Source organism: Balaenoptera musculus, chromosome 11 (genome assembly GCF_009873245.2).
Source record: "Balaenoptera musculus isolate JJ_BM4_2016_0621 chromosome 11, mBalMus1.pri.v3, whole genome shotgun sequence".
Lineage (NCBI taxonomy): Eukaryota > Metazoa > Chordata > Mammalia > Artiodactyla > Balaenopteridae > Balaenoptera > Balaenoptera musculus.
In genome coordinates, this window is record NC_045795.1 from 55422312 (window position 1) to 55448120 (window position 25809).

A 25809-nucleotide genomic window follows, 5' to 3' on the forward strand; every position below is an offset into this window, starting at 1 on the left:
TGACCAGGTGTTCAAACTTTATATTAAGTTAGCATTTATATTAAGTTAGCATTTATTAAAGTATATCAGCCGATATATATATCATGTATATATATATATCATATATTTTTAAAAAGCACATAATTTTCACAAAGTAAATACACTTGTATAACCAACACCTAGATAAAGAAATTGAGTTTTATTTTTGGAAATGGAAAAGAAGGTGTCTAGTGCCAAGGTTGGTAATTGAGCATATTCCTTTATCCAGGTCTTTGGTTCCATTATGTGTAAGATATACACAGTGTGTATGTGTTAGTCAGCTCAGGCTGCCATAATGAAATGCCATAGATCGGGTGGCTTAAACAACAGAAATTTATTTTCTCACAGTTTTGGAGGTTAGAAGTCCACCATCAAGGCTCCAGTCAATTGGATTACTGGTGGGAGCTCTCTTCCTGGCTTTCAGACAGCTGCCTTCTTGCTATGTCCTCACGTGGACTTCCCCTGGTGTTTAAGCATGGAGGGAGAGGGAGACTGTGGGCGACAGAGAGCTCCCTGTCTGGTGTCTCTTCTTTTTTTTTTTCTTTTCTTTTCTTTTTTCTTGTTTGGCCGCACTGCACGGCTTGTGAGATCTTAGTTCCCCGACCAGGGATTGAACCCGGGCCTCGGCAGTGAAAGCACAGAGTCCTAACCACTGGACCACCAGGGAATTCCCTGGTGTCTCTTCTTATAAAGGCACTAATCCTACTGGATCAAGGCTCCACCTTTATGACCTCATTTAACCTTAATTACTCCCTTAGAGGCCTCATCTCCAAATACAACCACACTAAGGGTTAGGGCTTCAACATATGAATTTTAGGGGACACAAACTGTCATCCGTAACAGGGTGCCCCCTGTGACATTGATTGGGTGTTGTGTATCCTGAGTAACCAACCAGGCCAATGCCCTTGTGAGACCATATGACAAAACCACCTGAGAGGGTTTTTTTGTACTTTCAATTATTTAGTTAATCTGTTCTCACTTTTCCAGGAGAGCATTGAATAATCATAGATTTTCCCCAGAAACATTTTTTGGGGGTCTCTCATTACTTTGTTTATCTTTATCAGCTTTCCTGAGGTATTCAACTGACTCTTTTTAATAATATGTTGAGTTGAGATCTAGTGTCGTCAGTATTAATTGGAGCCTCGCACTTGATTTTTCTGAGTGTCTTTTGAATGCTCTACATACTGGATGTAGAATGCTCTACATACTGGATGTAGAATTCAATTGCTAACTGGCCTGACTCAAAATGTAATGAGGACATTTTAGATTGGAAAAGAAAATACCTAAGAAAATTTTCTTAGTTTAAGAATTTTTTTTTCCTTTGGCCACGCCGCGTGATGTGAGGAATCTTAGTTCTCTGACCAGGGATCGAACCCAGGCCCCCTGCAGTGGAAGCATGGAGTCTTAACCACTGGACCACCAGGGAGGTCCCGAAAAATTTTTAAACTTGCTGTAAATACCCCCTACTCCATCAGCCAAAGCTCACGAGAGAGGCTCATCCTCAGTTACACCCCTTCACAGAGGGCCTGTTATACGAAGGGATCTGATATTTGTGGGATGACCCTGGGACAGCAGGAGGTCCCTGGGCACCTCTCTGGTTGTGAGGAAATGTGTTTTGTCTCCTGTGAGAGTTCAGAAGTAAGCGTGTTTCATTGGATTGGCCCAATGCCTTGAAAATTCGTATGTGGGATATACTCACTTTGATCAGCAGAGTCAAGAGGAGCTTGACTTCAGGGCTTCATTCGTCTACACTAACTCAACTGCATACATTCCTGGCAAAAGAGAAAAGTCACAGCTTGGTTAATAAGAGGAAGATTGATGTAATGGCTGGTGTGTCTGCAGCCCCCATCTCCACTCTTTCTCATTAATCAGGTATCAGACTCAACAGGGTTGTGTACCCAAAGTGATTAGCAAGCTTTTATGCAAGTTTAAGGGCTTTTTTTCAAGGATGATTTTGGCTATGCATAATTTCTGCCTTACAGATTGAATTTCCAGCGTAACTGTCACTTGCCTAGGTTGCAGCTCCACTATATTTCTTTTTTTTCTTTTTTGTTTATTTTTTCTTTTTTTGTTTTTGTTTTTTATTTTTATTCTTTTTTTGGCTTTTGGGAGGGGTTCTTTTGTGTGTGTGTTTCTTTTTTGGTTTTTTTTCAGTATTTTTTCTTTTTCTGCAACTCCACTATATTTCATTAATTAAGCATACTATTGCTTGGTTCTTTCAAGGAGTAAAGAATTAATTTTATCAGTGTAAAATGAAGCCTTGATAAAGATGCTGGATAACTTTAGGTCCTATTCTGCAGGTCCTATCTACAAGTGGTCATTTTATGGTAAGTTGTTCTGTGCTGCATTTTGTAAATTTTCTATTGGGTGATACTGAGTTGACGTTGGTGTTGTCTGTCATTGCAGGTATGAAGAAATGCTAAGGGCCAAGACCCATCCCATTTCCAAGCTCTCCTATTCAGCCAGCCAGTTTTACTTGGAAGCTGCAGCCAAGTACCTGAGCGCGAATAAGATGAAGGAGATGATGGCTGTGCTCTCGAAGCTCGACACGGAAGACCAGCTGGTGTTCCTGAAGTCTCGGAAGCGGCTTGCAGAGGCTGCTGACCTGCTCAACAGGGAAGGTCGGAGGGAAGAGGCTGCCCTGCTGATGAAGCAACATGGCTGCCTCTTAGAGGCTGCCAGGCTCACCGCCGACAAGGACTTCCAGGCCTCGTGTCTCCTGGCGGCCGCCCACCTCAATGTGGCCAGGGATTCTGATGTCGACCATACCAAGGCCATCCTCAGAGAAGCCCTGGACCTCTGCCATCAGACCAATCAGGCGTCCGGCATCGCCGAGGCCCACTTCCTGCAGGGAGTGATCCTGAGAGACTTGCCAAAGCTCAAGGACGCCTTCCTGAGGTTTGGCACCCTCAACCACTCGGCAGGGGCAGTGGAGGCGCTCTACGAAGCCGCCAGCCGCTGTGAGGCCCAGCCCGAGGATGTCCTGGCCCTGGCTCCGGCGGGCCTGGAGGTCCTTCTCAATCTGGTCAGGGCCCTCAAAAGAGTGACCAACAACGCGGAGAAGGAGATGGTCAAGTCTTGCTTTGAGTTTTTTGGGATTTCGCAGGTGGATGCCAAGTACTGCCAGATAGCTCAAAACAACCCCGGACCCATATCAAGAATCATTTTTGACCTGGATTTGAACTTGAGAGAGAAGAAAACGAAAGAGCATTTCTTGATAATGACGGACCAGGTGAAATTAGCCTTAAACAAACACCTTCTGAGCAGGCTGTGTCAGATCACACGGAGCCTGCTTGGGAAGACCTACCTGGGCGTCTGCACGAGGTTTATCGTGGGCTTAAAATGTGAGGATGGACACTGTGAAGATTTCCACAGGCCTTTGCGGCGTCATGAGGCCAAGCGTTTGGTTCAGACAAAAATACACCTGGTGGCGATCAGCGGATTGCTTTTGGAAGCCAAGAAAGTATTCCCTAAAGTCTTAGCTAAAGAACTTGAAGAAATCGATTATATTTTGTCTCCGGATAAATATGGCCTTTGCAAATCCCTGCTGAATGTCCTCTTCCCTAAGCATTTCCATCAGAGAGTATTGTCAGAAAACCCCATGGCATGCAAAGAAGTCCTGAAACCACATTACAAATCCTTCCGGTCCTACAGGTCTGCTCTGAAAGAGTACATCCATGTCCTATTTCAAAACGAAGGGGCTCGAAGCCGTCGGGAGTCCACAGACCTGTGGCTGAGTGCCATGCAGGCTTTCCTTCTCTCTTCTAGCTACCCTGATGAGCTTGAAAAGCTGCTCCACCAGGAGGAGGACCGCTACAACCGGGAACTCAAAGCCTTCCAGGCTGAAAAAGAGGAAAGGGGCAAGGGGAGAGGCAGCAGGATGAAAGGAATAGAAGGGAAATTTGGCATGCTGACGCCCAACAAGGATGATGAGAGCGTGGAGAAGACCCACCTGTGCTTCATCCGGCTGCTGGAGGATTCCATCCACCAGTTCTACGTGTGCAGGAACCCAGAAGACTACAAGAGGCGCTTTTTCCGTTTCATGAACGTCCTTGTCAAGAGGTGCAAAGAGCCACTCATCCCCAGCATTGGGAACACGGTGGCCCTGCTGGAGTTCCAGTTCGTCCACTGCGGGGCGGTCCTGGCCCGCCTCTGGAAGAACGCCGTCCTGTGCCTCCCCAAGAGCTACATCGCGCTGTTGCACTACTGGGAGTTCCTGTTCAGCAAGAAGGACCGGGAGCCTGGGGATGTGTTCGCCATCATTCAGGAATACAGACCCAAGGATGTGACCAGAGCCATTCAGGATTTCCGGTTCCACCTGTCCTACCTCGTCAAGGTGCTCTGCGGCCGCGAGAATGAGAACTTCAATGTCCTGCTCGATGCCTTCAGTGAAATTGACTACGTGGTGTCCGGGGAGGCAGAGCGGACCCTGGTGCTGTGCTTGGTGATGCTCGTGAACACTGAGGGGGTGCTGCAGCCATCATGCAAGCCTCTTCTGTCAAGCCACTTCCAGGAGATCGAGGCCAGGCTGCAGCGGATGAGCACGGACTTCCCGAGCCAGGTCCCCGAGAGGCTCCTCAGAGTGGTGAAGCAGGTGCAGCTGGCAGTCAACGTGAAGTCTGTGGCGGAGGCGCTGCAGGACCTGCTCTTTGAGCGGGATGAAGAGTACCTGATGGACTGCCGCTGGCAGTGGGACAGCGGGCACGCCAAAGGGACCACGGTCCGAGGCCTCTACCACGAGGAGGTCAGACTGAACCACCTGTTCTCCGTGGACCCCGTGGGCTACTTTGTCGAACCCGAGTGCGAGGTTGGTCAGGACGAGATGGAGGAGCTGGCCTTGGAAGACCGGGACCACCTCCTTGCCACCATCCTGTCGCAGAAGCAGCGGAAGGCTTCTATCCAGCGGAAGCTGCGGAGGGCCTACCTGGTGGTGTCCCTGTGCGTCAGCTGGAGGAGGAGGGTGGGGGCCCAGGCCGAGCACTTCAGGGAGGAGGGCAGGGAACCCAGGGCTGGGAGCTTCAAAAAGGCCGACGTGGACAGGACCCAGTGCGACCTGTGTGGGGTGAAGTTTACCCACGGGCCCGAGAACTATTTCGGCCCTGATCAGGCATTTGAGGGAGCAGCTCCTGAGGCTGTGGCCCTTTCCGGGGCCGAGCTGGAAGACGAGCAAGGTCGGGAGAGGAGCAGTGAGTCTTACGAGCAGCACATCCGCCTGCAAAGCCACCAGAGGCAGCAAGTGGCCTACCAGAAGTACTCAGACTTTTTCCACAAGAAGGTGGACCCGGCTATTGATGAAGGCAAGCTGGTGGTGCAGGACATGGAGCAGAACATGTGGGTCCGCAGCCACCTGGGCTCCAAAGAGCACAGCCACGTGTTGCAGAGGAAGGTCCAGGAGAACATCAAGAAGGTCTTGGACATGGTGGAGGACCTCTACAGGCGGAAGGCCTGGGCTGGTGGTAAGGGCCCTCAGAAGTGGGGCGCAGATGGTGTCAGAACCCGGGCTTTGAGAACACATGTCCGACTCCAGTCCTTCGTAGTGATGTCTGACCTGGGGATGATGGAATCTTGGCATTAGCAGAAATACAAGTGAGGACCATGCGTTCTCCAATTACAGAAAAGCCCCGTTGTTTAGACCACCCCTCCCACAGTTAACAATGTGTCATCATCTTGGGTCAGGATGGTTTCCCCTGGCACAACAGACAAGAAAAGTGTTTGCTAACCAATTCTATGTAGAGGATAGAGGGGGAATGTTTCAAGTCTTGAGGAAACTCTTTAAACGTCCCCTGATTCATTAATTCAGTGATCGTTTCTTGAGCACCTACTATGTGCTGAACCCTTGACTAAGATCTAGAGGTGTGTAGCTGGTCTCTTCCGTTTAGGAGGGTCCTCACACCATACCCAGTGTGAGCCTTTAATAAGAATTCTTATGTGGTCTGTGAATCAGATTTCCTCTGACATCCTTATTAGCTACGACTTAGCAATGCTAAATGGAAGTTATGTATAAAATCAGTGAAATTGCATATTTTTAAATCGTTCTAGAATTCACACACTCTGGTTTAAGATAATAACAGTTTGAACAAAAGCTTCCTCGAAAGGCTTGCTACTGGCAGTGTCTCCAGACAGGCAGGACTGGTATCAGGCTGGCATCTACCTGTGGTTTCTGCTCCTGGTGGCAGACAGTGGCCTTATGCTGCCCTTCTCCACAGGGGAAGCAGAGACGAGCTCCCAGGAGCTGGGGGCTTTGGCTCTAGTACTGAGTGTCCTGGTCCCTACAGCCGCCCTTTCACTCAGAGCTCTCGTTCTTTGGTTCCCTAGCGGAGGAGGTCATGACTCGGCTGGTGAACGTCCTGATCCCGTCCGTCAGGGATGCGCGGGAGTGGCTGAGGAAAACAGAGCTGCACTTGAAGGAAGAAGGTGAGGAGTCCTTCACCCCAGGGTGATGCTCTGGGTCTTGTGGTCCTTGATTCTGCTGGCTCCCAGGTCAGTCTGAAGTAGGGCCGCCTGTGACGTGAGCAGTGGCTGCTCACCATCTAGAAGCACCGCCCCCAGTGACTCAGGTCAATAGTGATAGAGTGGCTGGGTTCCCCCATCTGACTGTGAGGGCTGTTACTCAGGGCTTCTGCCAGTTGCTTTTCCAAAAACGTTTGCCACTCATGAGCTGTTATCAGTGATGCTCTGTCACTACTCCCATGGTGGGCAAAGTGTTGCAAAGCCATCCCTAGATAAATGTTTGCCTGTGCAAACCATTCATGTAAGTCCATGAATATGTATTGAGTGTCTAGAATGTATCAGTACTGTTCTGGGCTTGGGGATATAAAACAAATTTGTGAACAAAACACATAAAATCATTGGGGAAACTTGCATACATCTTCCTTCAGAGGGTTTAAGGCTGGTGTATAGGGAGTTGAGTTTCTTTCCTGACAGTCAGACTTATCTTGCCGAGTTCTATTTGATGTGGAAAGTCTCCCCCTCTTGGGGAGACCTTATTTCTTCTTCCTCCCAGTATCTCAGCTGCCCCAGATTGCCCTTCTGTGAGTCCTCACAATCCAGATGCTGCTGGAAAATCCAGACCCCCGAGCTGGGGAAAACTGGAAAGGACTTGACACAAATGTCTGTGCCAATAAAAAATCTTTAGATTGTAGTCCCTGCTGGCCCTATGATTTTTGTGATTGTTTCAAACAGGAGAAGATAACTGGGATACCAACTCAAGGCTGTGGTTGATTTTAGGCTTTGTTTGACTAATTTTTCATTTAAAGGGCTTCTAAAATAAGGCCAGAGGAACTAGCCTGTAAAACATTCTGGAGAAGGGTGTTTACTTTGGCTCTGGCTTTTTTTTTTTTTTTCTGTAATTTAAAACGACGATTATAGAGACATCAGGTTTTACTAGGATGTTATATGTTGCGGTAGAGTGAAAAAGATCACCACTCTGCACTTCATTTCTGTTGTTTTGCTTTTTAAACAGGTGTCGTTCAAGAAGATGATTACGAAAATGAAGTGGAAGACTTTGGTGAGCTCCGTCCCAGAAGGCGTTTTCGGAAATGTGCAAAGCAGAGAAGGTGGTAACGTCCACGCGGCTGCTGCTTCCTAAACCTTCAGGACGTTCCATCCTGACTTAGAATCCCGAGTGCTGGGGCAGATGAGGAGAAGAATATACATTAGCATAAGAAGTGGCGGGAGGGGTCTAACAATGCCTTTGCTTTTCATTCTTGTTATTTCTCTCTCTGTGGTGGCTCAGGGTCTGACTGCTCCCTCAGAGCAGGGGCCTCTTAAGTGTTTTTCAAGTTCAAGTCCAGCAGTACTGGGTCCCCCTAAAAGAGGCTCAGGCGAGAGGAGTCATGGCTGGAGGGAACCTTGGGATCCTCCCCCCGAGGCCCCCGGGTTCTCTGGCTCGTCATCACCATGACACCGGTCATTAAGTAGCAGGGACCTCCCTCACCTCAGAGTTGCCACGGCCCTGGCCCTGGCCCGGGAACAGTGCCCCCAGATCCTCTCATCTCTCTTCGTGCTGCTGGCCACCCCCGACCCCAGGCCACACTGGTCACCTCTGAGCCCACCTGTGGCTTAATTCCTTCTCTTATATATGTTAGCCTTTTCTCTCGGTGACAACGGTTCTGCCTGCCTTCCCCCCTTTTTTTGAGACCATCCTCAGCTGCCCGTGCAAGTTGCGATTAGACTACCTCAGAATGTAGTCAAGAATTCCCCATTGTCTTCTGGGCAGCCAGCCTCAGGACCAGCCCCCTAGAATGAAAGGCTGGGGGATGTTGCCGGGGGTTCCCAGCCTGTCTCTCCAAGGTTGTCCCAACTCTACCTTGGCTCTGGTGCAGACATTCCAAACAGTGTTTTGTATGTAGCCCTCTACGTCTAGCTTCCTTGGGTCTCCCTGGCAAGTTAGCTGTCCTAGCTTAGCTTGACATTCCGATGAGTTTTCCCCCACTGAGCTCTCCACGGGAGCACCGGGACCTGCAGAGCTGGAGGCTGGGGACAGGTAGACAGAGGAGAAGCCAGCCTTGTGGTGCCCATCCACAAGCATTTGGCCATGAATCACTGCCCCGTGGCCAGCAGGTCTGGGAAGAAGGAGGGGCCGTGGGCCTGTGTGCAGGAGGCCGTTGCTGCCCACTGAGCCATCGGTCTGTCCCCTTCTGGAAGCTCTTCCGCCTCTCTCATGGTCACTTCCCTCCCTGTCCCCCACCCTTCAGCCCGGCCTGGTGCCAAAGGTCAGGCTCACATTGGTCCGTCGCTGTTTCATCACCACAGAACCAGCCTTCTCCCCATGCTGCTGCTGCTTTGGCTGATCTTTGTTTTTTTCTTCATTGTCTTTCTAAATGACTCTGTTTTCCTTGAAATGTATGGTTTCTAATTTGTATTAGTTTATGGTTCTAATTTTTATTCCAGGTGTTTTTATTAACTTCACTTGCCAAGAAAAAAAAAACAATCAAATCTTGCTGTATGATCACATTTTTATAAAGTTAAATCATTTCTCTTACCTTTCTCTCCACTTGTTCATTTTTCATCTCTACTTAGAGAGTAAAGGGGTAAATCGTGGAGCAGGTTCTTTCTGGTCACCTGGTGGACAGAAGCTTGCCGTGTCTTCTGAAACTGAGAAATCCAGGGGCCCACAGCTGCAGCTGACTGCAGCATCTCTTGAGGGCCTGCCTGTGTAAATTCTTTCCCTTTGGGTGTTTCCAAACAGGCAGGGTGTGGACTGGGAGGGGTTTTGTCCGTGCCCCACAACAGGAACATTTCCCTGGGAGACGGGAGACCTGGAATTGAATCCTGGTCCTGCCCCAAGGAGCTGTATAGCCTGGGGCAAGTCAGACCCGGCCCACACTCCCTGAGGGCTAGAATGCGGCACCACCCCCGAGGGACTGGGGATCTGGTGTGGCAGGTTTGGGGCACAATATTTAATAACAACACAGCATTGTGCCACTTGTGCTGGTCATTTCTCCTCACGCATCTGTCTCCTTCAGGGTTTTTGCAAGATGGGAATCTGGCATTCATGGGTTCTCCAGCCATGACACCATCTTAATCTCAATGCCTAACCTCTCTCTCTCTCTCACACACACACGCACACGCACACACACACACACACACTCACTCACTCACTCCTCCCTGGCCGTCTCCAGCAGGCTGACTCAGGGTCTGAGTTGCCTGCAGCGTGTTCCCAGATCAATACCATGTAGTTGCCAGAAATCCACCCCTGGGTCATCCTTAAGTTCCTGATCCAGAGGATGGGTAAATCAACACAGCAGGTAACGTTGCTCTCCCTCTGCCATAAGTATCTTTCCTCAGCCCTGAGACTGTCTTTGTCCGATCCTGTCCCTCTAAACATGCTTCGGAGATTCTGCCTGTAGAGTGCAAGGCAGGTGGGGACACCAGGAGCCATCTCCCCACCCAGGAGCCCCCGTAGCAGCCGAGAGGTCGAACGTCCATGGGGGGGGGGGGGCCTCCCTGTTGAACTTGACAGACCCGCCCACCTTACCACAGCAGAGACAGCAGGCCTGCCAACAGCAGTATAGAGCTGAGTCTCACTCCCACCCGCCGCCCAGAAAAACATCTCCTCGCCTGCTAAGGGGGAGGGAAAGCCATCAGCCAGGTACTGGGTGTTCTTTAGGTGGGTTGTTGTTGACAGACCTGCCTCCCGGTTCTGCAGAATCCTAACTGTACTCAGAATCCTATGTTCTCTGCTTAAGACACAGCATCTCACCCTCCTCAGTGGTGATGTGACCTGAGCATCTGATAGGACCTTGTGGGCGGATGGGCTACACTAAAAGGAGAACTGTCATCACGGGATCTTGGAAGTGAGCCATTAAGATAGAAATTTGGCTTCTTTTACTGGCCATGGGCATTCAGACATGTTATTTAAAATCTCTGAGCCCATTCAGGCATTTATAAAATGGAAATAATGACACAAGCTTGGAGCTTGCGTGTAATTACATTACCTTCCCTCCTCCCCTGCCTCCCTTCCCTAGTGGGACCAAGAACGCAAAAAGATTCCAGGCATCTATTTCCAGGGCAGGGAGGGGTGGCCACGAAGGATGATGAGCTCTGGGGACAGAGCTGGGTCAGCTTTGTGATGCCTGGACAGAGGTGGGGACATTTCTGAGAGGGCTTTGTTCCCAGGGGCCTAACCTTTTTAGAGACTGAGACTATTTTTAGCCCAAGTTTTTGTGATTCTGCAGGACAGCTGTTTCAGGCAAGTATGTAGGCCACCCTGTGGTATTTGGAGTCATTTTAAGGTTAGGGAGTGGGATGGGGGAAGAGAATGAGAATAACTCCCAAGACGTTTCCCTTGTGGCTACTCTAGAGCGTCTGGAGGGGCCGAGCAGGTGAACATCCTTTTTTTTTTTTTGGCCGCCCCATGCGTCATGCGGGAATCTTAGTTCCCCGACCAGGGATAGAACCCGTGTCCGCTGCAGTGGAAGCACAGAGTCTTAACCACTGGACCTCCAGGGAAGTCCCCAGATGAACATCCCTTTTTACACTTCAAGTTGAGAGTCAATGTCTGCCCTCTTTCCATTTTTCTGCCATTCTGTTTGCCAAAGCCAAATCATGATGGAGAAAAGATGGACGACACCCGCCCTGATGAGGCTGTAGGAGGTGGGCTTACCCATGGCAGCGGGAACAAAACCAAGACAGCCTTCCTGGAGGCCATGCGACAGTATCTGTTAAATTTAAAAACGGATTCAACTTTGGACCCAGCATTCCTACATTTTGTTTTTTAATTGCTATCATTTTTAATTGTGGTAAAATACACACAACACGCAATTTACCGTCTTCATTTTTCAGTGTTAAATACATTCACCCTGTTGTGCCCACCATCACCATCCATCTCCAGAACTTTATTACTTTGCAAAACTGAAACTCTGCACCCACTGCACAACAACTGCCCACTTCCCCTCCGCCCAGCCTCTGGCACCCTCCATTCCACTGTCTGTGTCTATGATTTTGACTGCTCTAGGGACCTCAGGGAAGTGGAATCATACGGTATTTGTCCTTTTGTGACTGGCTTATTTCACTCAATGTCTTCAAGGTCCATCCATGTTGTAGCATATTGCAGAATTTCCTTCCCTTTTAAGGCTGAATAATATTCTATTGTATGTATATTATCAGCATTTTTACTTCTAGGGATTTTTTTTTTTTTGGACTGCCAGGGAATTCCCTAGGGATTTCTATTAGCAAAACATTCCTACAAGTGCCCAAATAAATGTCCACTTCTGGAGCCTCCAAGAGAGCACAAAATTGCAGACAACTCAAGTATTCAGCTGGGGTGTGGCTGAACATTGTGAATATGGGTCAGGTTTTAGAAAGATGGAAATGTGCTGGCATGGAAATGTGGCGAAGGTCAATTGCTCCCTGAAAACTCAAGCTAAAGAGGAGGCTCTGTGGTTCAATCCACTTTTGTAAAACAAAAATTTAATTCCAAATTGTTGTTGATGGTGATCTTGAGTACTCTGTAAGACGTGGGATTTTAAAAATAGTTTGGAGTCTACGTGTGGTCATAAAAAATAAAGATATTTCTGGAGATCAAAACGGAGAGGTGCAGGAGGGCAAATATTTGTTGCTCAAAGAGGCAGTCAGAGAAGAACGTGCCCCCCATTGACTCAGGTGCTTACAAAGCGATATTAAGAGGTGATGATAATCCAGTAGGAAAGGATGCTCTTCAAGACACCCCTTGAGGCCTCACAGATCAACTCTGTCCTATGCTTCTCATCCAACTGATCCCCATCCAACTGGTGTGCATCTGCAGCCAGCAGTAAATAAGAGGGCACCTCAGCTTCTAAGGTTGTCCATCAATTACACCTTGAACTTTTATCACCTGACCCTGCTATGTCCTGTTCTTAGTAATCTTGATTCAAGGATACTCCCCGAGAGCATCCTTGCCCTTGAGTCTCCCAAATGATGGCATCTTCCTGCTGCCTTCCCTAGCTTCTTTCCTAAGCTCTAAGGACACACTCACCTAGCTATGGGGCTTGAGACAGAGCAAACAACAACAAGAACAGCTGTCGTTTAGTAAGTGAGTACTTTAGTGGTGGCTTATACAGGTACCACCCTAGTGAGTACTCATAGCAACCCCATGAGGGAGATGTCATGATCACATCCATCACACAGGTGAGAACTGAGGCTCTAAGAGCTCCATCTAGCCCCGTCCCTCAGGACTCTCCTCTCCAGCACCAGCCCGTGGGGATCACAGGTAAGTTTGTTTGAACTGTACACAGATAAAAAGGGTAGACGTTTTCTTGGAATAAGAACAGTTTTCTTCCATCTTCTATTCCACCAATTTCCTCCTCCCTTCAGTTTTCCTTCACGCAGATGTCATCGTGTTTCCAATTTTCTGGGGTCCTTTGACCATTCTGACTGCTGATCTTTCAGGTGCTAATTTGGCAGCGGTGGGGGGAGCATCTGTTTTTTGTCACTGCTCACAAAGTCCCTTTCCCTGGGTGAGAGCTTCAGGGCTCCTTTCCCACCATGTCTTTGGCCTCATTGGCCCAGGAGTGGGACCGCGGGGCCAATACAAGGCTCGGCCATCGCGGGGCCAATACAAGGAGGGAAAGAGCCTCTCACGTAGAATGTTCCTGACTCTACAGAGGAGGAAACACAACAGACCAGGTTGGTGACTTTTTCCGTTTTACTCAAAGCTTCTGGGTCAGAGCAAGGGGGAAACACTTTATCCCACCCTCTGGGGCTGTGAGATGTCTGAACAGCTGGCCGAAAGGGAGAAGATGCATTGTGCCTTCCTCAAGTTTGTGTGCCTGATGCCAAACATCGGAATCCTTGGAATCAACCACGGGATGGTTGACCTTGATCATCAATTCTCTCAGCTCATCAAAACTCAGCTCTTAAGGACCCAAGTCAGGTTAGAATTTTTAGGGACACCTGAGTTTGTAATTGAGGCATTTTCTGGAAGAACTCTAATCTTCCTCCTATCAAGGGCTTTCAAATAAAATTTTGAAAGAAGAAGAAATCCTATTAGAATAAAAGTAGACTCTGGAGATGTTAGTCTGTCAGGCTGTCTGTGCTGCAGGAGGGGGAATGTGGCCTGGCCCCAAGGGCACAGCTGTGAGTAGGCAGGACACGTGTGTGTGTGTGTGTGTGTGTGTAGGGACCAGGACATGGAGGAAGAAGGTGCATGTGGCTGAATTTCTCATCCCTTCTGTTCCTTCTTTGTATTTAACTCAAAGGAAAAAAAAATGCACAGGCTGCCCGGGGGTGTCCAGGTGGAATGAAGCCACCGCAGTTTAGTCCAAGTGAATGTCAATCCGCAAATATATCTGAGAAAGAGTCTTTGCCAAGGGACGAACACTGTCTACCCTTTTCACAGGAGATATTTTAAAAAATCAAGTGAGAGCCGGCAATCTGAAGGGTCTACACGCCCTTTTTTCACCCTGCACTGATAGGAGTAGGTGTGTGGGGTAGGGTCGTCAGGGAGGGGCAGGGGGAGTTCTGTGCAGTGCGGAGGCGGCTGCCTTTTCTTCATATGGAGAGAACTAGAGCCCTTCTTGGCTAGGGCTGTCACCCCACTAATGATAACCAGGTATATTAGTCTGTTTATATTGGGCTGCCATAAGAAAGTACCACAGATTGGAGGGCTTAAACAATGGAAATGTATATTCTCACTTCTGGAGGCTCGAAGTCTGAGATCAAGGTGTTGGCAGTTTGGTCTTTCCTGAGGCCTCTCTCCGTGGCTTGTAGACGGCCGTCTTCTCCCTGTGTCCACACATGGTCCTCCCTCCGTGCGTGTCTGTGTCCAAGTTTCCTCTTCTTATGAGGACACCAATCCTACTGGATTAGGGCCCACCCTAATGACCTCATTTAACTTAATCACCTCTTTAAAGACCCTCTCTCTAAACACAGTCACATTCTGAGGTACTGGGGGTTAGGATTTTAACATACAAATCTGGGGGAGGGGGACACAACTTAGCGCATAGATCAGGTTATGGCATCAGCTTTTCTGAGCCACTCGAGGAAGAAGGAGTTTGGTTGAACCATTAGCCTCAGTTGTCAAGTCACAGAGAGCAGAGCCTGGGATGAAAGTTCTGGCTGAGTGAAGGGGACCAAAGGCTTTAGTCATCTGGTCAACTAGGATGCTGCAGGTGCTGCAGGAGCTTGGACAACTGGCTGGCGGGGGCGCAGGAGCGGTAATAAATACTGTCCTTTGAGCTCTGCCTTCTGCCTCCCTTCTGTCTTTTCTGATCTTACTCCCAAACGTCTCCATTACTCCTGGGGCCTCAGTTTCCTTGCTGTGCTCACTTCTTGATCAAGTCTTCCTGTCCCAACACCTCTTCCAAAGACCTGCTGATACCTTCTTAAAGTTCAAGGTGTAGGAGGTGCCATCTTTCTGGGAACCAAGTCTTCTGTCACAGATTATGTGTCATTTGCTTTCATTTTTTAGAGAAAGCCTTCTTTCAACCATATCTTGACTTTTTCATTACCAGTAATTTCCATTTGTACTCTTCAACTTTTGTTTTCCTAAAGACTAAGATAGTGTCTGTTCCTGCAAGGCATTTGATTGATGTTAACCTTGTTTTGCACTAGAGATCTCTAGAGGTCTGAGGCACCAAGTTCTGTAGACACGAAGGAATACAATGAATCCCACCCGTCCCTTTAAACAAAAGTTATCTTGCTGCCAAGTGCTGTGGAATTATATAATTATCAGTTTTGCTTTGTTAGATAATTGTGATTTTTAAATGCTTTCCTGAAAATAGCTTTAAAAAAATCTACATTTTTCTACCTTCTCTGAAACTTAGGGATCATTTAAGGTTGTTTTTTTTCCCTCCAATTTTCTTGTTGCTAAAATGCTGCGAGAAATGACATTATTAAAAATGAACCAGAACAAAGTTAGGACATTTTTTTTTTTCCATATTCTCTTCTCTGACACAGAAGAGGCTCTTTCATTTCCCTGGGTCTCCTGTTCTCCACCTACTCTCAGTGTAAGTGGGATGGTCTAAAGATTCATGGAACACTTGCAAAATTCTTGAAATTTCAGACTGGGAAAGTTCTATGCAAGTGTGAAAAACAAAGAACAGGACTACACACAGAACAATGGCTATCCAGACGCAGCCATGGCTGCCCTGCTTTCATAACGCAAAAATAGCTGTGCTGCAGTCGCTTTTTGTTTGTTTTTAATATGCTTATTTGAGAATTTATTCTGTTTTTAAATTTAGACAACTCATGGGAATTTGGATCACACCATTTACCAATTTTAGGTTCAAAAAAAATCATCACAACTTTCAAATATTACAAAGCATGACATTAAAAACTCAAGATTAATAATAATAGTTTCAGATCACCTAAGAGAAGAGTACTTTTTTCCCCCACTAAGGTATCTATATCTGCCAGCTTGAATAGTAGGCCATGCTAACTCTCCAGCTGTTTTCTTTTCTAACTCTTTGCTTCTACTAAATCCTAATTTTAGGCACACAGGACACCAGCAGGTGTTTGATAGCTCTGTTAATTGGTTTGGATATTGGAACAACTTCTTACTGAAGGCTGTACTCCAAGCCTGCTAGGTCGACAGTTACACTGCATTGGGATCCCAGGAGGGTGAATGTTTGAGCCTGGAAGGGAACACTGCCTGCAGTCCTGTTCTGCCCTCGATTGACTTGGCCCAGGAAAGAATTTCTTCATGGTCTGGTACAGTGTTTGAATGTGACTTTTTAACAGGTTCAGTAATATATTGACTTCTTTCTCGGATGAATGAAGAAAATAAATGTTGAGGAAAATATCCTACTCGGTGATAGAGTCTTTTGTACCACAGTTCAACCTCCTTGTGAAATTCTGACACCTCTTTTTTTTTTTTTTTTGGCCATACCGTACAGCACGTGGGATCTTAGTTCCCCAACCAGGGATCAAACCCGAGCCCCCGGCAGTGGAAGCACAGAGTCCTAACCACTGGACTGCCAGGGAATTCCCCTGCTATCTTATTTTCAATATTTACAATTGTGAGGTTTGAGGTTAGAAGCTCAACCGTCTCTAAGCATGTCACTGACACTTGCCACTTGGAATCACAGAAGAAGTCTTTCTTTACATTATCAGCGACATGAAAAAACCATTATTATAACCTCATCCTCCTCTCCATAATTTAATGGAAGCACATCTCTTCTTGACTGCTATCATACTTGAGTATGTTTCATATAAATCATGCAAAACAGATTCTTGTTGCCCATTTCTTCTCACAGCATGCCGAGAGGGCAGAGGCTAACTCGCTGTGATTTGATCATGCTCGTGATTTTCAGTGGCTCCCTTGACATGATACCCCGACCAGATGGCATGTTGATGACCACTGCCTGACCTCTGTCAGTAAAGCTGTGTATGGACTGGCCTGCAGCAGCAGGCCCTGAACTGTACAGAAATACTCTTTTTTGCCTCAGGTGTGGCTGATGCTCCATTAACCCCCACCCAGCACTTGTTTTCTAGTTTACAACACAGCTGCCCAAACAATCTCTCCTCCTGCTGTATGAAAGTCACTGAGCGCTTCTCCCTTGCGTATGTGCCACGCTTGTGTCAACAGTTACATTACATTTTGCAGTGTTTTGTCCCAATCTGAGTTGAAGAAACTTCTATCGTGCACACACACACGATACAGATTGCTCCTTCCTCTTGTATGTCCCACCGATTTAACGGGACTTCCTATGCTGTCATTTGGTAAGGATTTTTGCCAATAACCATCTCTGCTTTGTTTCTAGGCATAATTTTGTCCTGACTACTGTGGTTGATTTTACAAGATACTTACTCCTGTTTTTGCTATAAGGAGTTCAAAGTGGAGTGATGCACAAGAGCCTTAGTCTTTTTTTCAGCCATTAATTAATAATTGGTCAGTTTCACACTGGAATATGTGACTTATTCTGGGGTGAGTGGGGAAGATTTGGTGTACCTGTAACTGTGGTTCTGTCACTGCGCTCAGTTTGAGAATAACAAATGTATAGATAACTTCCTGCCAACTGTTTGACAGTTTCAAGATAGACAGTGCTTGAGCATTAGGGGTCAGTAGATTGCCGATGCAGTGATGATCAGATTTCACATATTCACTGTTGAGCCTCCTACTTGCTTACTTATTTATTTATTTAAATTTTATTTTATTTTTTGGCTGCACTACCTGGCTTGCAGGGTCTTAGTTCCCCAACCAGGGACTGAACCCCGGCCCTCAGCAGTGAAAGCGCCAAGTCCTAACCACTGGACTGCCAGGGAATTCCCATCCTACTTGCTTTTTTAAAACAAACAACCTTTCTGACTGTGTGAAACCACATACCAGTCACTTGTTCCAGCACAGATCCACATTTGCTGTTTCTACTGGAATCTTCACTATTTACATATAAAACACTATTTAGAGTTGCAATGTGTATAATACTTTTTTTTATTTTACCACTTTGAGGATTCTCTGAAAGGCTTCATACAGCTATGAAGATTCAGTGGAAAGAAATAATATAATCATCCCTCAAGTAACCAGAGCTGCTGTTGGAAATTAAAGATGCTCTGTCAAGATTGCAAAATGAACTTCCAATATCTTCAGCATTAGACAAAAAAAAATTGCCCAAGACTACATTGAAGAAATAATGACACCCAAGTTAGAGACTAGGGAATAGTGACTATGTACGTCATCACTGTCTGGTGGGTACCATGCCAACAGGACACCAGAATTAAGTCTGGTATGGTGGTTAATAGAAATTCAAAGGTAATCTAGATTTTTAAAAACTAAATTGGTTTGAGAAATTGCTTTAATTCATGAGCCAGGTAACTTCTCTGATATGATGTCAACAGTCTATATATTATGCTTATACTTCAGGGTTACAATCTAATTAGTCAACACTACATCTTTTAGGAAGATATAATCATGGAACTATCTTTCATAAGGATATGGTTACTCTTAATTTTTTAAATTAAATTATGGATTGAGGGGATTCTGACCTGGGGGAGGTCACATCAATCTTACTTGAAATGTATCCCTGGTCAGTTCCTCTTCATTGTTTTTCGTGATCTTTGTGTCCTTGGGGTCTGACATAATGACTGAACGTAGCAGTTACCCCCAAAGTGCTCAGTGATTATCCACTGAGTGAATAAATGAATACATTGATCAGGCAGCGAGGTATGGTGGAAGGAGCATGTGCATTGGAATCAGACAGACCCGGATTCCAATTCTGCCTCTGCATCTTATTACGCTATTGTGTGACCTTGGGTGAGTTTCTTAAGCTCTCTGATTCTCGGCTTTCTCAAGTGTTTAAAAACAGGAGACAGCCTCAGAAGAATGGCAAAAATGACCCTATCTCACAGAGTTCTGGGTTTTAAAAGAGGGGTCCCTCTGTGGAAGCTCCTGTTAGATGGTTCAGAAATGTTCATCTCTCTTCCCATACTGGGCTTCTCCACTTGGTAGAGATTTTAAGAATATTCAGAGAAGGAGCTAAATCTACCAAGTGGGTTGGACACCAAAAGGGTTAGATTAAAGCAAAATGACTGTCGCAAACCTGAGAATGAGAAACTTTAATTTTTTTCCAAAAAAGTTCTCATCATTATTCAACACATAAAGAAGCAAAATTTGGTGGCTTGCACTTCTCCGTTTCATCCAAAGACAGAACACAGAATGTGCTGACACAACAGCCGGGGTCTGCAAACTTTTTCTGTAAAGAACCAGATAATAAATAGTTTTGGCTTTGTGGGTCGTATGGTCTCTGCCACAACTATTCAAAAGCAGCATAGACAATATGTAAATGAATAGGCATGGTTGTATTCCAATAAATCTTTATTTACACAGGTTGGCACCAAGCCAGATTTGGCTGCACTGTCTGTATAGTTTGCAGACCCCTGCCCCACAGCAGCAACTTTCAGCTAAATATAAGAATCAAGAAAGGTCTGTCTACTTTGTTTCTGTTTAGCTTTGAGGACAGCACTCATATCCGAGGTGAGCTTCTATCCTTTATATGATACTAAGACGAACAGGAAGAATTTATTTGAGGCCAACTGAATCACTAATATATTTATTTAAAATTTTTATGTAGGAGAATTTGAGCCCTAACTGAGGAATTTCTTTATAACATTCTCAGTTTCAGTGTGGCCCATACATAGGCATGAACCATACATCACATTTTGCAAACATGCTTGTGTATATGTACAGCTTTAACTTTGTGTGCCTACGTGTTTTATTCTGGAATCTTAGGACTGGATATCATTTACTTATTATCTCTTCTTTTTTGGAGGGCAAGTTTGGTAATTCAAGAGAGATTACACATATTTTTGTACTACAGTCTATCTTTTTCAGACTTAAGCCTAATTTTTCTAGCTTTTGTGCCTAATTATAGGCAGTGTTCTGAGAATGTCATGTCCTATGATACTTGAAATCTTGCCCTGAATCTGCTACTATACTGTAAGGGCTGGAGAATATTTCGGACTTGCCTTTTATTACCATTCCACATTTGAAGATCATTTAGTAGTTTTGCAAATGAGTTTGTTTTTATTGCTATAATACAGAAACAATTATCTGCATCTTGCTATTTACCACACCGAGTGCCATATTCTTGGGCATCGGGAGGGCCCAGATGGTAAGTTTAGCAGACATCGGAAATAAACTGATTCGTTTAAAAGCAGAAGCTTGTATCCAGGAAAAGTGGTATCGTATCTTTGATATATTCCTGAAATCATGTCTACACACAGCTGACACACAGTTATCTGAACCAGAGTGAGAAGAGTGATTGTATGCATCAATGTCCCCCACAGGAAATCCTTCATTTTATCTTAGGCAAGAGTTTTGACTTCTTCCTTGATTTTTGGTTTTTTGGCCATGCCGCTCGGCTTGCGGGATCTTAGTTCCCTGATCAGGGTTCAAACCTGGGCCCCAGCAGCTGAAAGCAGTGAAAGCGCTGAGTCCTAACCACTGGACCGCCAGGGAATTCCCTGACTTCCTTGTTGAAAGAAGTCTACTGGAGTGAGTGGACTTGGGTCAAATGGGATGAGTCTGCTGAAGCCAACCGAGGCATGCTGACTGACTTCAAGGTCGATAGGAATCACCGGCTGAATGGAATGTGCCGCTGACTGGGTCACTTTGTCAGTACTAGAGGGAAACCAGGTTGACCACGATGCAGCCATTTCAAACACCCTACTTTCCTATCTTCCTGCTGGTAGGGAGGGCAGAATAGTTAGGGCTTGAATCGTGCATTGGCAGTTGACTTAGGGTGAGGAGATGATGACTGAGTAAGGGCTGCACAGGGGCAGATGGAGCAGTGGATGGAAACAGATGCTGCCCGAGACAAAGCAAGGAATTTGCGCTATAGCTGGAGCCCAGAGCATCCCTGGGGGACTGGCAGGAGGTGAGGGTTGAGAGGTAGACAGTGAAACTGAGTCCCCCTAAAACGGAGTTCCCCTGCTAAGTTTCTATCCAAAGCTTTATTCCCTTTCTTCTCCCGCCCCTGTACCCCTCAGGATGGAGAAGTATTAAAGAAAAGGTGGGGGAGGGTAACACTGAGCAGGTCCCTGTGGGCCCTTTCCAGATACAAAAGTCCCCTGGGTCCCCTGTTTCTTGTTTGTAGAAAAAGGCTTTAGTCTCCTAGGCTTTTCCTGAGTTCCAAAGCGGACTCAAGCAGTTACTAATTAGGGACGTGAGGGAATGCAGAAACAAAGGAAAAGCAGTCAAGCAAGAAAAGTAAGGATAGCTTAAACGATAGTTCAATGATAAACAGAGCCCGGGTTCCTCCTCAAGGAATATACATAACAATCTGATGCATATCTGGTTTTTCTTTTTAACTGAACAACGATTTATTCACAGGAATACATGTAAGTAGAGAAAAATAACAGAAAAGCTAAACAAATGAAATGAAGAGGATCCAAACCAACTTTCACTCTATAGCTTTTTACTTGCACCCTGTGTGCATATATCTAGGGCACAGAGGGCCACCAACATGTGCCAGTACAGTGTAGGAAACCTGCATTACATCCATTAACTTAAACATATCTTTAAGATCATGCTTTGAACAAAAAAAGAAAGCTTAGAAGGCAATGTGTTGAGTGGGAATAAACATTGAAAGATAGCAATCATGTCTTCAACTTCTACAGTTGTCTTTATGTGCCAACTAACATTTATGCAGCCTCTTACAGATCCTTTACCATGTAATTTAAGTTTTAGAAGTTTTGATAAAATCACTAGTAGTATATAACCATGCAGAAAGCACATCACACTGACAGCACAGAGGCAAAGATTTTGCACAGGTATATCAGCTTTCCACATTGTGCAGGTTATACACAATACAATATCAATCTTATTCCTAACAGATCCTAAAAAGATATTTCAAGCAGGCCTAGCTGTAAACTACAGTACTTTATATCTATATTCTTAATAAAAATAAAATCCACAAATCTTAAAAAGGAATTTTAAATGCAGGGCTATATTGAATTGGTAAACTGGCGCAACAGAGGTAACTGAATACCAGTCTCACTCTATGTGATGCAAGCATGCTACTTTCCCACTAATTTAAGGTACTTTCAATCACTATGAGCCAGAATGCATGCCTGAACCTTAAACTGCACTTTAAAAATGACGTCTTGGCCGAGAAATTAAATCTAATGAAGTACAACCATCAAATTATATCCACTACATTAATGTCTTAATGCAAAGTCAAGATGTCAATCTTTAGTTTGTTATGTCCAACCCCATTTATTCCTCCCTCCCTGCCCATCCCACAGAGGTAAAAGGAGTGACTCATTTGGCATTTCACAGGGTGCTTCATTGTTTAAATTTGTTTTGTTTTGTTTTTCCAACTTTTTGGGGTACCTTAAATTGTAACTTCCAAGAACCTGCTTCTACTATGGGTAGGCAAGCTGATTTTAACTCTTACTAGCTTTCATTTGTGTAGTTCTTCATCAGTATGCAAAAACAAATCCCCATCATCTGGGAAATTTTATAAAAACCTTTAAATTAAAAAAAAACTTTACTGTTTTCTAATCCCCATTCTTAGGTTTCCTTCATTGTGCTATAGAATTTTTCCCCTTTCTCATCCCTATGCATCATTTCTTGTTCTTGTTTTGGTACAATTCCCCATAATATTCCAGAATGTATTGTTTTGTGAGTAGATTGAATAACTTTTTCTCTTTTTTTTTGCCTCTTCACATCTAGTGCAGAGTTGTAATTGGAGATAGATTTCCACCCACAAAGGCTCCAGATGTTAAAACATTTCCCAACAGTGACTTAATACAGTGATGGCAACACCTCCCTCCAGCCCCTCCCAGTAGGGCTGGGATTGTACCGTATTCCCTACCGGTTTACCCTCCCTCCCTGTAAAGGGTAACATCTTCCCTGGGTGCAGAGGCTCCCTCATAGTCTCCAAGACTGAAGGACCCCTAATTATGGGACTGCAGCGTAAATGTATGAGATTAAACACCATAAAAAGCTGCAAGACGCTCTTTTAAGGGAAGTGGAAACTGGTCAGAGAAACGCCTCCAATTTTCATCCCCAACTTGACTTTTAAATCCATGAAGGATCTTACAGAACATGTCTTGCAGATCATCTTTTGGATGATGCAAGAGCATCACAAAAAAATATAAAATCTTGGATTACTCCACTGGAATTCACACTGATCATGGTACAAATCCCACAAAATGCTGAATCCTTTTCCTCATTGTCCCTTATGTTTCTCAGAGAGGTGCACCAGGGTCTTATAAACTGCTGTAGCATGGGGGCCACATCTTGAGGACAAACATAACCAAGATGACCAATTGTTATTGCTGTATTCTCTAACAATGTCTTTGGCGTGTTGGGTCTGGTGCAAAACTGGTGCAACACCATAGGAATATAAGGCTGCATCTCTATACCCATTTGAATGGAGATTTCTCCAATTGCCCATGTGGCATTATTGCAGACTGAAATGAACTCTGGATTTAGGTAGGTTCCCAATATTGGCATGAAATCAGCTATACAAGGCTTAACATGCTGAAAGCAAGCTTTTGTCAGGTCACCTAACAGGGTGAAGGAACTCTGTCTAACATCTGGCATTTTATCCTGCATGCACTGATACTTTAGTGTTAGAGTGTTACTTTGGGCTACTAGCTGTTCAATGTTGCCTCCAAGTCCTTCAGCCAGGCCCCTGAGTAAATCAAGAGCCACTATCATAAAATCTTTATCTGGAGCCTCATACTGATCTCGTTGAGCATTGTTCAGCATTGCTTGTGCAAGAGTCTTCTGTACTAGGTTTACACAACGCTGATACACAGGTTCACAGTATGGAAGGAAGCCAGACTGCAGGGCTGTGGCAACTGAAGATAGGCACTCAAGTAAAGGGAAGAGATCTTTATCTTCATCCTTTAACATGTTCCATTTCTGGATCAGTGGAGGCATTAGCATCTGAATATATTCAGGTTTGTTTAAGTGATGTCCTACTGAATCTGCTAACGTTCCTATGGCATCATAAAAAATGAGCAGGTTTTTATGCTGGTATTTACTAAATGCAAAGACCAAGGTATCAAGTATATAAGCAAGGTAAGGAACAAGTTCTGTACAAGCCTCCTCTTCCAGGGTAGCAAAGGCACTGCAGGCAGCTCCTTGTACTCTCTTGTTGCTATCCAGGATACGCTTTAGCAGTTCTGTCATTAATGGCTTCAGGTACGTGTCAGGGGGCTGGCTGACCACCCCGTGTGCATAGCGGCTAAGAGTCCAGCACGTTATGGAATGCACAAGAGCCTTTTTATCAGAGAGGCACTGAATAAGGGGAGGAATGAGCTCAGGTTGGTATGGAATCATGCCCAGCATGCAATTTTCAGCAATTGTTCCTAAAACCAAGATGCCTGATTCTTTAACAACCCATTCATGACGACAAAGTAATTCTTTCAAAAGGGGCAAAATATGTGGCAAAAGCTCATCATGATACACATTTGCAAGAACATCTAGGGCAGCCGCAGAACATTTTCTTAGATTCCAGTCAGAAATTGTATCATCATCATCAATTTCATCGTTATCATCATCTTCCTCTTCAATTCCATCTTCGTCATGCTGCTGAGCCACTGTCCTTGATCGATGAAAACGTGGCCTTGTATCCTGTTCACTCTGAGGAATTGTTTCATCTTCTTCAACATCACCCTTAAGTAGGATAATATCTATATCTGAGTATTTCATGCCATTCACTAACACAGGAATCAACTTAGGAAGATGCCTTATGAGTACATCTTTGCATATTGGTTGCTTAGCCAAAGTAAGCCAGAATTCGCAGCTTTCTAAAGCCACATTTTCACCTTGATCTTGGGGCCTCTGTAGCATGTACTCAACTATATTATGCATGTGAGGAGGCAGGCGATCCATTCGAACTTCAAGCAACATCACAAGTGCCTGGCACACATTTTTCTGTACCTCTGGTTCTTCATCACCAGCCAATGCAAAGAGATTCTCAATAAAGGAATCAATGTGCAACATCAGAGCTTGAGTTCTACTGATGATAAACTGATTGACACATGCAACAGCATGAGACCTTATTTTTGGACTACTGTGCTTGAAGAACTGTAAAAATTTAGGAATCATGCTGTTGAGAGGACGATCTAAAACATCACTATCTAAAAATCTCAGCAGAATCTTCACAAATCTTCTGAAGGGCACCAAATGCTCCCTCACAAGTGTTGTAATCTTCATAATCCAACAGGCTACAGAGTTTTGGTAAGAGGTCAGGCCAATTCTGCAGTTCTCCTTGGAGGCTATAGTTGTAATCAAAATGCCTACAGTAGCTCTAATCAGAGGAGAGGAGTCACCAATAATGTTTAAACATTCACTCTTAATAAAGTCTGTTACACCATTTGGGAAATACTGAAAGTGTGCTTTCACTTTATTCTTCAATATGAGACCACTCAATGATCTTGTGGGTTCATCTTCAGATTTTAATTTTGTAAGAATAAGAATCAGGTAGTTGTTAAAGTCTGGATATTGACTGAGTTGTTCCAGTTTCTAGAATGGTTCTCTGGATGGTGGTGTCGGGGGGTTGGGACTCCTTCAGCAGCTGCAGGATCTGCTGAAGCCCTTGCTCATCAGGTTTCCACTCATATTCCATCTTGGTTTGCTGCCTGGGGTGCCCTGAAGGAAGTCTGGGTCGGTGAAACCCAGGGGAACTGATCCTAGCAGCTGGGCTGCCAATGTCTGCTGCTGCTGCTGCCGCGGCAGCCGAGCACAAGGAACCAACGCATATCTTTAAATTGTTCTGCAGAAACTGAGACCAACTACCCAGATAGAGGATGGTGACTATATGCTGACCTCAAGCAAGTAGACCCCAGACGGGTTGGAACCAGAAGGTTGATGATTAAGATTCCTGAAACATCACCCTGTTACCTTACCACCAACTA

General features: G+C 45.4%; 2 protein-coding genes across 6 annotated transcripts in view; one reads left to right on the forward strand and one right to left on the reverse strand.

Moving 5' to 3' along the window:
- TRANK1 (tetratricopeptide repeat and ankyrin repeat containing 1) overlaps positions 1-8966 on the forward strand; it is a 91891-nt gene extending 82925 nt beyond the window's left edge. For 4 of the 5 annotated variants that reach the window (XM_036868817.1, XM_036868812.1, XM_036868815.1 and 1 more), the window contains 3 exons: positions 2425-5474; positions 6334-6432; positions 7481-7581. In XM_036868817.1, the coding sequence (XP_036724712.1) occupies positions 2425-5474; positions 6334-6432; positions 7481-7581 (3250 nt within the window). Of the gene's footprint in view, positions 1-2424; positions 5475-6333; positions 6433-7480 lie in introns of all 5 variants that reach the window. The other variant, XM_036868813.1, reaches the window with a different exon arrangement.
- A 13782-nt stretch (positions 8967-22748) lies between these two features.
- LOC118903604 (transportin-1-like) lies at positions 22749-25526 on the reverse strand. The gene is given in 5 exon segments (XM_036868818.1): positions 22749-23008; positions 23010-25036; positions 25038-25165; positions 25168-25418; positions 25420-25526. Coding segments are annotated over 5 exon segments (2649 nt in total). The 5' UTR covers positions 25521-25526; the 3' UTR covers positions 22749-22866.
- Positions 25527-25809: the final 283 nt, after the last annotated feature.